Source organism: Solanum dulcamara, chromosome 4, assembly GCF_947179165.1.
Source record: "Solanum dulcamara chromosome 4, daSolDulc1.2, whole genome shotgun sequence".
Taxonomy (NCBI): domain Eukaryota; kingdom Viridiplantae; phylum Streptophyta; class Magnoliopsida; order Solanales; family Solanaceae; genus Solanum; species Solanum dulcamara.
Genome location: NC_077240.1, coordinates 18,612,383 through 18,626,503, shown reverse-complemented (window position 1 = coordinate 18,626,503; position 14,121 = coordinate 18,612,383). Strand labels below are relative to the sequence as shown.

Below are 14,121 nucleotides of genomic sequence, written 5' to 3'. Positions count from 1 at the left end.
TGCAATTAATGAAATGAAGTTTTGGCTTATAAAAAAGCCATGATTAAATTACACATGTGGAATGTACATGCAAATGGAAAAGAATAAACATATGTAATTAGCTGCCTTTATTATTGATAAAGATAATCAAATAAATCAAAATTCAGAAAGAATTAGTTAAGAAAATATGACAATAGTTAAAGTACGCTCAACCAAACAATTAAAGATTAAAATGATAAAAACTAAAAGAAATTTTATTCTAGAGAATATATATAGCTCAAGTGGCCGGAGTGTGCAATCTATAAATACACCTCAATTAAAAGGAGTTTCAAGATTAGACTTTTTAGAAAAATGGATATTCAATATTAATTAGTAATAAGTTTTACCAATTCTCTACTTAAGGTAATTTATTGGCAGCAAATTAAGCTTCAAGTTCGATTGGTAAATCGTGTATAAATTGTGTATACAAACACATCAAGTCATCAACATCAAGTTATTAACATGAAACTAAAGAAAAATGTGGATGCCTAGACGGGGTTGAGGGCTATCTCACTTGATGAGCTTCTCGATCTGTCTTCCACGGTTAAAATGGATCCCCGCCTCCCCTTCCTCTCATTATTATTTTGAATGGAAAAGGGAAAGATAAAAATATGTTTTGTTAGAGTAAAATGTTAGAAGTGGAAAAAACTATATAAGTTACGTTGTAAATGCATGTAATTTGTTATTCTGCATGCAAACGTACCATGCATATTCTCCAAGAATCATTCATCTTATGCAGAATTTATCAACTTTGATGCTGCTAAATATTGCCTAGAATATACTTTATTTCCTTTTCTTCCTTTTTCTCCTATATAGAGTCCTACAAAAGAATTTATATAGGCTGACCTCACCAAAAGTACAACCGCTAACCCACCAAAAGAAAACACACACACAAGCAAGAAAAATAAAGGGGGTGGGGTGGGGTACCCATTTAATTCTCTCACATTTACGTATCAAGATAGTTAAATATAAAAATATTATTTTTGAGACAAAGTAAAAAGGAAAACAGAAGAGAAAAGGAATTCAGTATCACGTGTGCTTACGAAAGAAAGAGTTTGAAATTCTTGGGTACAACTTGTAGCTAGATTCATGCGTGACTTTGGAAGATATTTCAATATAATGTCCTTTAGTGCGTCAATTATTCCTTGAATAATACTTGCTTTTTAACAATTAAAAAATCAGCAGATTTTACAAAATAACTGCACCTGCATATTGTGGTTCATGGATTTCAGGTTGCAATTTGGTCATATATGAACAAGAAGATAACTTTATAGGATTACCATGCATATAAATTAATAATAATTAGGTGATATAAAGGTTTTGTCATATATATGTGTGTCATGTTCTTTTGCTATTAATAACGATTTTGTTATGCCTAGCTAGCTCATATGCAACTTGGTCACGTGGGAGACAACAAGATAATACTTTTCTTTCGTTTTCATTTGGTGTTCAATATCCGATTTGTGCTGGATAAAAATTCATACAAATAGTGACGGAGCTAAAAATTTTATTAAGTGGTATCAAAATATAGAGTTAAAAAACATATGTTGTTATTAGAGATAGAACACACAACCTCAACTAATTTTTGCAATCCCATAATCACTATACTAAAGCTTCAACTTTTGTCAAAAGGTATCAACAATTCTATGTATATTTATTAAACTAAATTTTGATCTATATATACAATGTAATTTTTCGATGAAAGAGTGTCACTCGCACCCCTTGCCTGAAGATGGCTCCGCCCCTGCATACAGAGGATAGCACTTTCTATCAAGAATTTTTACATATTCAGAACTCGAATATAAAACCTCTAATTAAAAAAAATAGCAATATTATCGACTGCACCACATCTTTAGTGGTCACCACAAGATAATATACCTATTGATGAGTGTATATATTCTTCTTTTTGCCCCTTTTTCGGATGGAGAAAGGGCGAGTAACTTCTATTGCCATAGTGCATAACTTTTAGCTGTAATTTGGAGTGGGGTCGAATCAAGATGTTGAATCTTCTATAGTTATCCAATTTTCTTCACTTTTTCATGTATTTAATTTTTTGTATTTTAAACTTTTCAAATAAAATTTTGAATTCATCACTAATTTAAAGTGTACAATAGTCGATTTTCATTTATCAAATTAAATAACTATATCGATTTTTTAAATCTATAAATCAAACAAAAACAAGAGTCAATTTCTTCAATCTCAATTTTTTTGAATTTTTTCCCCATAAATTCCTGCAACACAATATGTAATTACTGCTTTCAAATATTTCATTTGTAAGATACAATAATTATATGGAGTTTATAAAGAAAATTTAAAATATGAAATAAGTCCTAAAATATTTTCACCAATATTAAAGATAATGAAAACTCATAAAATAAGTACTCTTAATATAAGAGATAATGAAAATAAATATGATTTAGTTTGAGCTTTATTTGAGTTACTAGGTGTTTATAAGCTATAATTCTAAAAAGACTTATTGTACCATCAAAAATTGTAAGTTCAAACTTGAAATAATATTTTAATAAATACAAATTATGATTTTTTTAATAAATATTGACAAATTACATTATAATAAATATTTTAAAGTATAAAGCCATGTTTATAAAATTTGCATAATTAGATATATTATCGATTTGGGTTGGTTTCGACTTGATTTGAGTTTTTTTTTTAACACCAAGTCAAATAAAATTAAATCACTAGTCAATTTTTTTGATTAATTTTTTTTCAAATTTATCGATTTAGTGTAGTTTGTCAATTTTCTTTTGAATACCCCTATATGTAATATATAAATGAGCATAGATTACAATGTTTCAACAATAATTCAGTAACATATATTTTCAGTTAAAAATATGTAGAATATTTTTTGTGGGTTATAAAATAATTTATAAAGTGGAGAAAATATTGTGAACAATTGTTCAATAGAAATAACCTTCTTTTTTTTTTTGATCAATCAGTAACATTTTTCATTCAACCAAAAATATCCATACAAACCAACTAGCTCTTTTGGATTTAGAGCTAGCTCTCAGATTCAACTGTTATACAATTTGCTAATTCAAAGTAATGAACTATCAACTAAATAAAAAATATTACATTCAACTAGGAAAGCCTATGAGCTGCTCCAGATGAGGCCACCAATTGTGATGTCTTTATCCCTCGATGTGCATCTGTATGACAATCTCCTTCAACCTCTGTGCAGTATTGATTTTAGTGGCGTTGAATCTTTTATTGTTTCTTTCAATTCAGATGTTATAGATGGTAGCTGCAAAGTAGAACCCTATTATTCCTGTTCTTGGTCTACTACTTTTGACCCTGCTTATCATCCATTTGACTTCAAAGTCCCAGCTGCCTAGTTGTTTGTCAATGTCCAACCAGCTCAGTATTAATGTCCATATATATGAAAAATAAGAACATGTATAAAATAGGTGATCAAATGTCTCCACATGATTAGCATTGCATAGGACACATTTTGTATCCACAGCTACACCCTATTTCAGAACTTTGTCCACCTAGAGAGTTTCTTGTGTAATGCCATCCACAGTATAAATTGGTGTCTTGGTAACATACCCTTGACCTGAACCAGGTGTTTCCATTAAACCTGAGGGTATTCAGACTTGAGCATCACATAGTTGTTCCTGATGCTAGAGTCGGGACTTTTTCTTCCACCAATTAACCCAGGAATATTGTTATACCAGTTTCTTGCATCAAATAACTTCCTTATGTTCCAGCAAGCCTGCTTTGGTGTGGTGATAGTAGATAATTTTTTGTCCTTGATATAGAATGTGTGCACCCATACTATCCAAAGCTTGTCCTTTTTTTGTTTTAGAGCCCATAGCAGTTGGATAGTGCTGCCTTGTTCCATACATGTCCATCAATTACACTTAGTCCACTTGCTGCCTTGGACATGCAAAAATTTTCTCATGCTATCAGTGCTTTTCTTGAGCAATCGTTACTACTGGTCCAGAGGAAGGTTCAGCAAATTATTGTTACCATTGTGACAATCTTCCTTAGTAGTAGAAAGATTTATGCCTAATAAGTTTTCATCTCAAAGAGGACACTTTTAATGAGTTGAAATCTGCCACTAACTGAGAGCAATTTTGATGTCCAGTATTTAACCCTAGCTATCATTCATTCAACTAAGGGTAGGCATTGGTGTACTGACAATTTTCTTGTGGATAGAGGGAACCTCAGATATTTAAAAGGTAGCTCACCCTGTTGTATTTGTAATTCACCTAAGATTTGGCTTCTTGTCTGATCAGTCACCCCTACTATATATATAGAGCTCTTATCTAAGTTGGCATTCAATCCTGATACTGCAGAAAAGTGCTGAAATTTCTGAAGCAGCAAATGTATAGACTCCATATATGCTCCACGACACAGATGTGGATCATACCAAGCTTCTCACACCTAGGGTGATAGTTAAACTGTGGATCATGTCTAAGTTGTTGTAGTGTTCTATGCAGGTATTCCATGACTGGTACAAAAAGATAAGGTGACATGGGACCACCTTGCCTCAATCCTTTCTTAGCCTGAAATACTAGTGTTAAACCTCCATTAATCATTATGTATATTGTATAGTAGTCACACACTCCATGATAAGATTTACTAGTTGAGTAGGTAAGCCATATTCCAGTAATACCATTTTTAGGAAGGGTTATTCCACATAATCATATGCCTTCCTAATATCAACTTTGATAGTGCACCTTGGAGAAATACCCTTCTTTGAGTATCCTTTCACTAGATCATGAGCAATGATGACATTATCTAATATGTTCCTACCCTCGATAAATGCAGATTGGGATGAACTTACAATGAATTCTACCACAGTTTTCAAATTTTGAGACAAAATTTTGGAGATCAACTTATAGATTGTTGTACAACAGGCTATTGGTCTATACTCCTTGACTGAGGTGGGGGTAGAGACTTTGGGCACTAGTGTAACTGTTGTGACATTTGTACACTTCAACAACTTTCTAGAGGTGAAGTACAGTAGAATCCTTGAATGACCTCCTCTTCAATGATTTTCTAGTGAGTCTTGAAGAATTCAGCATTGAACCCATCAATTTATGGTGCTTCATCTACTGGTAGCTCTTTCAGGGCAGTGACAACATCCTTAGCTTTGACAGGTTGCAACAGTTGTTGTTGTTTTAGCAGTGACAAACAAGGTCCATCTCTAACAATATTGATATCTATACTTGAAAGTGTATCAGCAGCTTGTCCCAGTAATGCCTTAAAGAAAATCAAAAACTTCCCTTGAATCAAGGGTGGTTCAGTGATCTTCCTACCTTGTTCGTTATAGATAGAATTTATTTTGTTACTGGCTTATCTAGTTTTCAAGAATGCAAAAAAGGTATTTTGAGTTCCAATCTCCTTGTTATATACACGCAGCTCTTGATTGTTGCCTCAGTATTTTCTCATGCACCCCTCCCACCGTTCAATCATAATCAGTATCTCCTTTTCTTCCTCAATCAGTTGTTTATTGAATAAATCTGTCGATAATTTTTCTTGAACTTCTTGTAATCTCTCTCTGAAGTGTATCAACTTTTTATCAATTAAAGAGTACTCTTTTTGGATGTGTTTAGCCCGGTGTGCTAGTTTTGGCAGCTTGGTCGATATTTTAAACATAACATTCCCATTCACTTGTTGACTCCAAGCAGATATCACAAATGCCTTAAAGGTATGGGTGTTTCATCACCACATTTAAAAATCTAAATGGCTTTTAGTCTGTATTTGAGTTGTGCATATATTCACTACAATTGGTGTATGATCAGAGCAACCTAGTTCAACAAAATCAGCCTCAATATTCCCAAATTTAAGCATCCATTCAGCATTACCAAATGCCTAGTCAATGTGGGTATATATTTTAGTAGCATCATCTCTCTTATTACACCAAGTGAAGTGCTTTCCTCTTCTTAGTAGTTGCCCTACCCTTAAATCATCAACACAGCCTGGTAGTCCTCTGTTTCTTGGGGTGTCACGGGCTCACCATTGAGTCTATCTTCATGAGACAATATGGCATTGAAATCCCCAATATCAATCAGGGTTCACTACTTTTTAGATTAAGCCCCATAAGAGAGTCTCAAAACCCCTTTTTAACATTAGGAGTATTAAAGCCATACATTATAGTAAGCAAACAAGAGAAATCAGAGTCTTTGTCTTGTACCTTACAGTGCACTAGTTGAGCAGTACTAGTCTGAATAGTTACCTCCACCTTGTTGTGTTGCCAAATAATCCATATTCTCCCATTCACAATAGTAGGGTAATTAGCATAGACCTTACAATCTTGTCTCAGTTTATTTTTAACTTTCTCAGCTTATTGAGCCTGAATCTTTATTTCTATACACCCCATAAAGTCAATTCTATACTTCTGAGGAAAAGCTTTCAGGTCCTTCTGCTTATAGGGCTGGTTCAACCCTCTAATGTTCAAGGAGTTGATAATCATGTTATATTAGGAGGTGTAGGTTAATTAGCCCTGTGTGTTCCTGCAACAGAGTAATTCTGATGATCTGCTAAGGGAGTAAACTTATTAGATGTTTGAGGATTGTCCTCCTTAGTTGTAGTGTGATTACCCCTATCTTTGGATTGAACTATTTGGAATGGAGTGGATTTCTCTTCATTGACATCTTCCTTATTGTTTTCCTCCCTTTCCTTCCCCTTTGCAGGCTGTTCTTTGTGCTTAGCAGGTCTTACTGTCCATACAGGTGGAGTGGGGGGAGGGGGCTCCTTCTCCTTGGTATATGTTTTACTGGTGGATCTGGCTTATGCTGCATACAATCACCTTTCTTATGTCTCATTTCATACAAGCGTGACAAAAATGTGGTGTCCACACATACTTAATGGCCTGAGTGATCACAGTTCCATTCGATTTTTCAATATATATAATTTCTATGGTAGTTGCTGAGTTCTATCAGTCTCTAACTCTCTATTAAGACTCGAGCAAACGAAAACCTCTCAATTTCTGCAGTTATTCTATCAGCACATACATGCCTGTCAATATAGCTAGCAATACGTCTCAAACTTTCTTCAGCCCAATAGTATAGAGAGAGGCCAGGGAACATCACCCATAGTGGAATAATCCTAAGCATCTCAGGCTGGAATTGAAAATCCTTCTGTTGGCATACAACCATCTCTGAAGCAAGATGAAGATGAAGAAGATGAAGAGAAAAATGAAAGAAGAAGAAGGAAATGAGTACACAACTCTTCAGCTTCAAACTTCATCTTCAGAAATGAACCGACAATTCAGAAGACTTCCAGAGTCTTCTTTTATGTGTCCAAGGTAGTGGACACACTTCATCAGGACCATTGATTTCACTTCATCAGGACCATTGATTTCCAAGGCTGCATCAAAGCCATTGAATATATGAGATTGCATCACAGCCATTCAATGTTCAAGATCATATCACAGCCATTGAAAATAGTTTGATCAATTAAATCTTAGCCATACACCTCAGTCTAGTGAAACCTGTACATAGAAACAAAATTAGTTAGTTTGTTATCCATTTGACCAATAAGAGGTACACAAATATGTATAGTTTTTTTATTATTTTATTTAACAGTTTATTAGGTATTTGTATAAATAGAAACAGATACAATATGCAATGATATACAGAAAATTCCCAAAATCTCGTAGCTCTTCATTTTGATTTCCAACATGGTATCAGAGCAATGATCTCGATCCATCTCTAAGTTTCTGTGTCATCATTTTCATTACTATTGTCACAGATTCATTTTTTGCCCACAGAAGACTGAGCAGAAATGGGTGACAATGCTCCATCAGTAGGTGATACAACCAATAACACCATGGTGACTTATGATGTAAGCCACCCATATCATCTCAATCCTTCAGATTCTCCTGGAATGAATCTCATTCACTCTATATTTGATGGAAGAGGCTTTCCAGGATGGAGAAGATCAATCTTCATCGCTTTGTCTGCAAAGAAGAAATTAGGATTCATCAATGGTTGCATTAAAGCACCAGAACCAACATCTAGAGATTATGAACAATGGAGCTGTGTAAATGATATGATAATAGCATGGCTTTTGAATGCACTATCTCTAGATATTAGAGATAGTGTTATTTACTCGAAAATAGCTAAAGAGCTATGGGATAGTTTGGAACAAAGATTTGGAAAGCTGGATGGAGCTAAACTGTATCAACTTCAGAAGGAATTATCAACTGTGGTGCAAGGCAACAACAACATAGCTGGGTATTTTACCAAGCTTAAAAGGATATGGGATGAGCTAGACTCTCTTAACCCTGTTTCACATTGCACCTGTGTCTGTGTATGTGATGGTAAGGCTAAGCTAATAAAGTCACTAGAAGATCAAAAGTTAATTCATTTTCTTATGGGCCTCAATGATGCTTATACTCAAGCTAGGAGTACTATTATCATGATGAATCCATTACCATCAATGGATGTTGCTTATTCTTTGCTACTTCAAGATGAAAATCAAAGAGAGGCTAGTGTTACTACTTTCAGCAACCCAGCTGATTCTGGTTCCTTTATGGTTTCTGGGAAAATGAGGGGAAACTACAAACCTGGTAATCAGCTTAACAAGGGAGGAAACAGTTTTCATTTCAATGGACATAGTGCTGCAAATCCTACAAGAGGAGGAGTTAGCCAGAGGTTCAAACAGAGAAGAGCAAAATACAATTCTAATGTTTCTTGTACTTACTGTAAGAAGACAGGACATGTGCATGATGACTGCTTCAGACTTCATGGTTTCCTTGAAGATTTTGAATTCACCAAGTCCAAAGAGTATGGACACAATATCAGAGGAAATGCTGTTATAGGAAATGAAGAAGCTGAGGACATGAGCCCCACACCTACTGCTCAATCAAGTCAATTCACCACTAACCAAGGAAACCAATTTAGCAAAGAACAATATAATGAAATAGTACAGCAGGTACTAAAGGAAATGAAACTCTGTCAATCAAGTACATCAGGTTCAGCTCTCAATGCCAATGCCATGGCTGGTACTATTCTAAAATATTCAGGTTCATGTTTTGCAGTATATAACACTAGCACCTGGATCATTGATTCAGGGGCCTCAGAACATATGTGTTTTAATCCTAATTCCTTTCTAACTCTTAAGCCCTTGTCTACACCATTGAATATAAGTTTGCCAAATTCTTTTAGAATTTATGTCACACATATAGGAAGTGTTTCTGTTCATCCTAATCTGACTCTGAACAATGTTTTGCTTGTCCCAGAATTTAAATACAACTTACTGTCAGTTCATAGATTGTGTGTGCAACTTCAATGTGATCTTTTATTCACTCTTACTGGATGTGTGTTACAGGACCCTTCCCTGAGGAAGGAACAAGTTTTTGGTGAAGTAGGGGATGGACTCTATCTACTCAAGCCTACTAAATTAGAGTCAAGCCAAGTCAAGGAAGCTTTTTCTATTCAAAAAGGAGGAAACTCCATAGTTCCTAGGGAAGTAGTTTCAGTTTCAAAGGCAGTGGCTACCAATATTGTTCCTAGTCCTATTTTAGTGTCCAATACAGAATGTAAAAATTCTTCTGTTGGTGTGCATGCAAACACTATTTCTAATGTAAGATTGTGGCACATCAGACTAGGGCACCTGCCTTTTCCAGCAATGAAGAGTTTAAGTGTTATGACCCGTATTTTTCACATTAGGACAATTTGGGGATAATGGTAATAAGTCAAGGGCAAGGCTATGTTTGACCTTGTTGGATACAAAATTCTTATGACTAAATTGAGATGTGGAAATATTGGAAATTTATTAAGGGTAAAAATTGAAATTTCTCATGTGGAAATACCATAAAAGATTAAGGACAAAATTGGAATTACTCATGTGGAAATACCATAAAAGGTTAGGGGTATACTTGGAATTTTACATATGGAAATACTATAAAAGGTTAAGGGCAAAGGTGGAATTTCAACTTGGAAATATTAGGAAAGGTGAGGGGCAAAATGGAAATTTCACATGGAAGCCTTAGTCATAAAATCCTAGAATTCTCTACACAATTTGAGAAAGAAGAAGAGCAAAGGAAAGAAGAGAAAATCGGACAAGAAGACCAAAAAATTACCCCTTCAAATTTCATCCCAAAAATTATAAATTTCTAGTATTCTTACTAAGTCAAGGGTGCTCTACAACATGGTGTAGTTTTTTGGGAAGTTTGGAGGTTTGTTTCATTGATTTGGAAGTGAAGAAGTAGAAGGAAAAGGTAAGAATTAATTCAATTTCATTATGTTATGAAATTTGTTTATGTTGTAGTAAGTAGAGATGTGTAGAATTCATGGAAATATGGAAGTTATATGGTTGGATTTTGACATATGAATAAGTTATGTGTATGTAAGATTGTTGGCAAGAAGACTTGAATTTTTGTGTAGTATTTTTATGTAGTATTTTTGGGTAGTAGTTGAGTAGTAGTTATGATAGTTAATTGATGTTGAAAATGGAAGTTGGATGAAATTTATTGAAGTTGGAAAAATGGGTTAGGTGATGTAATGGGAAAAAAATTATGTTTGTATAATTTGTTAGTTGTGGTTATGGTTTTTGGGATATAAATGAAGTTTAAATGGTGTAAGTTGGTATTAAAATGGATTATAGGAATTATGTAATTTTAGTATAATATTATAAGAATATGGAGGTAAGTTATTAAAAATATGGATTGTTGTTGTTGATTATGAAGTTGAAAGAAGGAAATGAATTTGATGATGAAGTTGAAAGAAGAAAATGAATTGTAATATTTTTGTTGTATTTATGAAATTTTGAGTGAAATATGGAATTGATGAAAATTGGATAACTTACTTGGAATATTTTTCACTTATGTTGGAATGAGTTGAAATTAATTATGGATATGAGATATTCATATTTATTTGGAAATGCAAAGTTTGGTTGAAAGTTGTTGCACTAATTGGAAAATTACACCAATTTATGTTATGGTGTGTTTAAATTGATTATTGATGGAATTGATGTTGTTGTTGGCTTGGTTGTTGATATTGTGGCCGAGTTGTAATCTCGGGGTTGTCATATATATAGGGGAGATGCTGCCAAAATTTTTGTAGACAAATATTGGAAAAAATGAATTCTTAAAGTCTTATGAATAGTAATTGGTAAATGTGACCAATTGTAGATTTTGGAGAAAACGGAAATTGAACTTGGACAACCGTAAAAGGCCAAAAAGGTATGTAAAGCTTTACATTTTCTTCTCTTGGCATGTCCTAGATGTAATAGGAGTGAATACGAACCTCGGGGATCACTCTACTCGTCGGAATCGACGCTCGAAAATTTCCCTTTTCTATTCAATAGAATTGAATTAGGTAATTATGAATAGTTTTGGAAAAAATTGTCTAAACTTCTAGATTTTGCACAAATGAATTCCGAATACCTTGAAACTCTTCTAAATAATGTTATGAAGTCTAACGCACGTGATTTGTATACGCCACCTCATTTGACCGAGGTGGGCCCCACTATTCTGAATTTTTCTTCGTTATTCCGTTTGAATTACGGTAGGTAGAATTTGAAAGAAACTCTTTGCTATGCTTCCTAATATTATATGAATAATTATTCTGATAATTCCCATAATATATTTGGAAGTACGGAGATAATTCGGAAAATACTATTTTTACGTAGACTATTGTGATATTGGAAGTACTTGTACTATTATTATTATTCAAGTTTCCTTTTATGATTTGTTATCGAAATTATGCCATCGAGTCTGTATAAATGTTTTGTAATTTAAATTGCATTTAGTTTCTCACTACTCCACTCGTGGATGCCTCAATGCTTCTTTCACTGAGCCTGGGCCAGGATATGTTTTCGTGCGTATTTCTCTGCATTGTTCGTCGTGTCCCGACGTGAGGGGGCAGGTATGACATGTACATGGGGTGGTAAATGTTATGCCACGGAGTTATGCTGTGCCATGTACATATATGTTTGTGATATGATATGATTTGATATGACCATCTGATATGATATGATTTGTTACGGAGATATTCCCTACTCTGGTGTTATGATGTGCTGTGGCGCCAATGACAGGAGGGCGACCACGTTTTGTTCACCGAGTCCCATAAAATGGGGCCGGATACGGCATATGTATTTGCATATATGATTTGGGATTATGAAAAGTATTTTGAAATTCTGAACATTTATTTTATTTTCTGCACATACTATTCAGATTATGATTTTATTTATTACAATTCATGCTTTACATATTCGGTACATTTTTCGTACTGACCCCCTTTCTTTGGGGGGGATGCGTTACATGCCCGCAGGTACCGAAGTTCGATTTGCTGATCCACCTGTTTAGGATATTTGCTGCGTCGTTGACAGTGCTCCCTTATTCGGAGCTTGTATTTTGCTACTGACTTTATCTCTATATATTTGGATATGTTGGTCAGGGGTACGACGGGGCCTTGTCCCGTCATATGACTATGCTATCATCTGTAGAGGTCTGTAGACAGAGTTATGTTGTGGGTTTTGTATATATGGTTTGGATTTTTGTGTGTTTTGTGATAACCTTTCAACTCTCGTGCGTATATCTACTTTTATGATATATTTAGCAATTTCTACTAATCACTACATTTGTTTATTCGGAAAAAAAAGAAGACTAAATTGGGATAAGGGTACGTTTGGGTGCTCAAAATTGGGCACTAGTCACGGCCCACGGGGTTGGGTCGTGACATTAAGTTTCATTCAATTTCCTTCTTGCTCAAATTATGTGTGTCCTATATGTCCTCAAGCTAGACAAAGTAGATTCCCTTTCCCATTGAGTTTCATCAAAACACAGAGAATGTTTGAATTAATTCACATTGACACGTGGGGTCCTTTTAAGGAAGCTACTTACAATGATTATTCCTATTTTTTAACCATAGTGGATGACTATAGCAGGGGGGCATGGACTTTTCTCTTGAAAACTAAATCTAATGCATTTCTAGTTCTCAAGGATTTCTTGTCAATGGTGGAAAGACAATTTGAAGTCAAAGTTAAAAGGATAAGATCAGATAATGCCTTAGAGCTTGGAAAAGGATCACTAGAGGCTGCTTATCTCAAATCAACAGGGATCATTCATGAGACATCTTGTGTAGCAACACCTCAACAAAATGGAATTGTTGAGAGGAAGCATAGACATCTTTTGGAAATGGCAAGGGGGTTATATTTCCAGTCCAGAGTTCCTATTCAATACTGGGGTGAGTGTATACTCACTGCCACTCATATCATTAACAGATTGCCTACTAAGGTCTTGATGAACAAATCCCCATATCAAGTTCTTTTCAGAAAAGCACCATCCTACAACAATTTTAAGTGTTTTGGATGTTTATGTTTTGTTTCCAGTCTAGCACAAAACAGAGACAAATTTCAACCTAGAGCTAAAACATGTGTTTTTTTGGGATATCCTCAAACTCAAAGGGGGTATAAAGTTCTGGATATGGAAATCAGGAAGGTGTTTGTTTCTAGGAATGTAAAGTTTCATGAAGAGTACTACCCTTTTGCCAAAGTCTCTAATTCAGGTGGGACTCTTTTTCCACTTTTTGACCTTGCTACTGAGTCCCCACAACCTATCTCTACTTCATCACCTGTTACATCACCACCCTCATTCACACCCTCACCCAACACTCCTAGTTTTTCTTCAGATTCCCCATCTACTTCTCAACTTTCTCCTCATACTGCATCTTCTGGCCCATCTTCTGATTCTCATGACCTTCAACCATCCAATCCTACAATTCATCCTATATCCACTAGACAATCAACCAGAATTAAACAAGCACCTGCTTACCTTCAAGATTTCATCTGCAACAGCATCTAGTTGACTGATGTTACAAGTTCTTGCTTCATTCATCCCACAACACCAACCTCTTTCTCCTTTGCCTCTCTATCTCTTTCCAACCAGACTCTTCTTCAATCTTTTTCACAAATTTCAGAGCCTACAAGTTATGTTGAGGCAAGCCAACACCCTGGTTGGATCAAAGTAATGGAAGCTGAAATTCAAGACCTACAAGACAATAAGACATGGTCAGTAATGGAATTGCCTGCAGGGAAGAAATCTTTGCCCTGTAAATGGGTATTTAAAGTGAAACATAAATCAGATGGCTCCATAGAAAGACTGAAAGCCAGGTTGGTTGTAAGGGGGGA

General features: G+C 34.9%; 1 protein-coding gene and 1 long non-coding RNA gene across 2 annotated transcripts; both read left to right on the top strand.

The window, feature by feature from the left end:
• The first annotated feature begins 7,770 nt into the window (after nucleotides 1-7,770).
• Nucleotides 7,771-9,675, top strand: LOC129884063 (uncharacterized). The gene has a single exon (XM_055958438.1). The coding sequence runs from the start codon at nucleotides 7,771-7,773 to the stop codon at nucleotides 9,673-9,675; it is 1,905 nt and encodes a 634-aa protein (XP_055814413.1).
• Nucleotides 9,676-10,047: 372 nt separating this feature from the next.
• On the top strand, nucleotides 10,048-12,507 carry LOC129884801 (uncharacterized). Its single transcript, XR_008765983.1, has 3 exons — nucleotides 10,048-10,210; nucleotides 11,123-11,173; nucleotides 12,264-12,507. It is a non-coding gene; the product is annotated as an uncharacterized LOC129884801 (long non-coding RNA).
• Nucleotides 12,508-14,121: the final 1,614 nt, after the last annotated feature.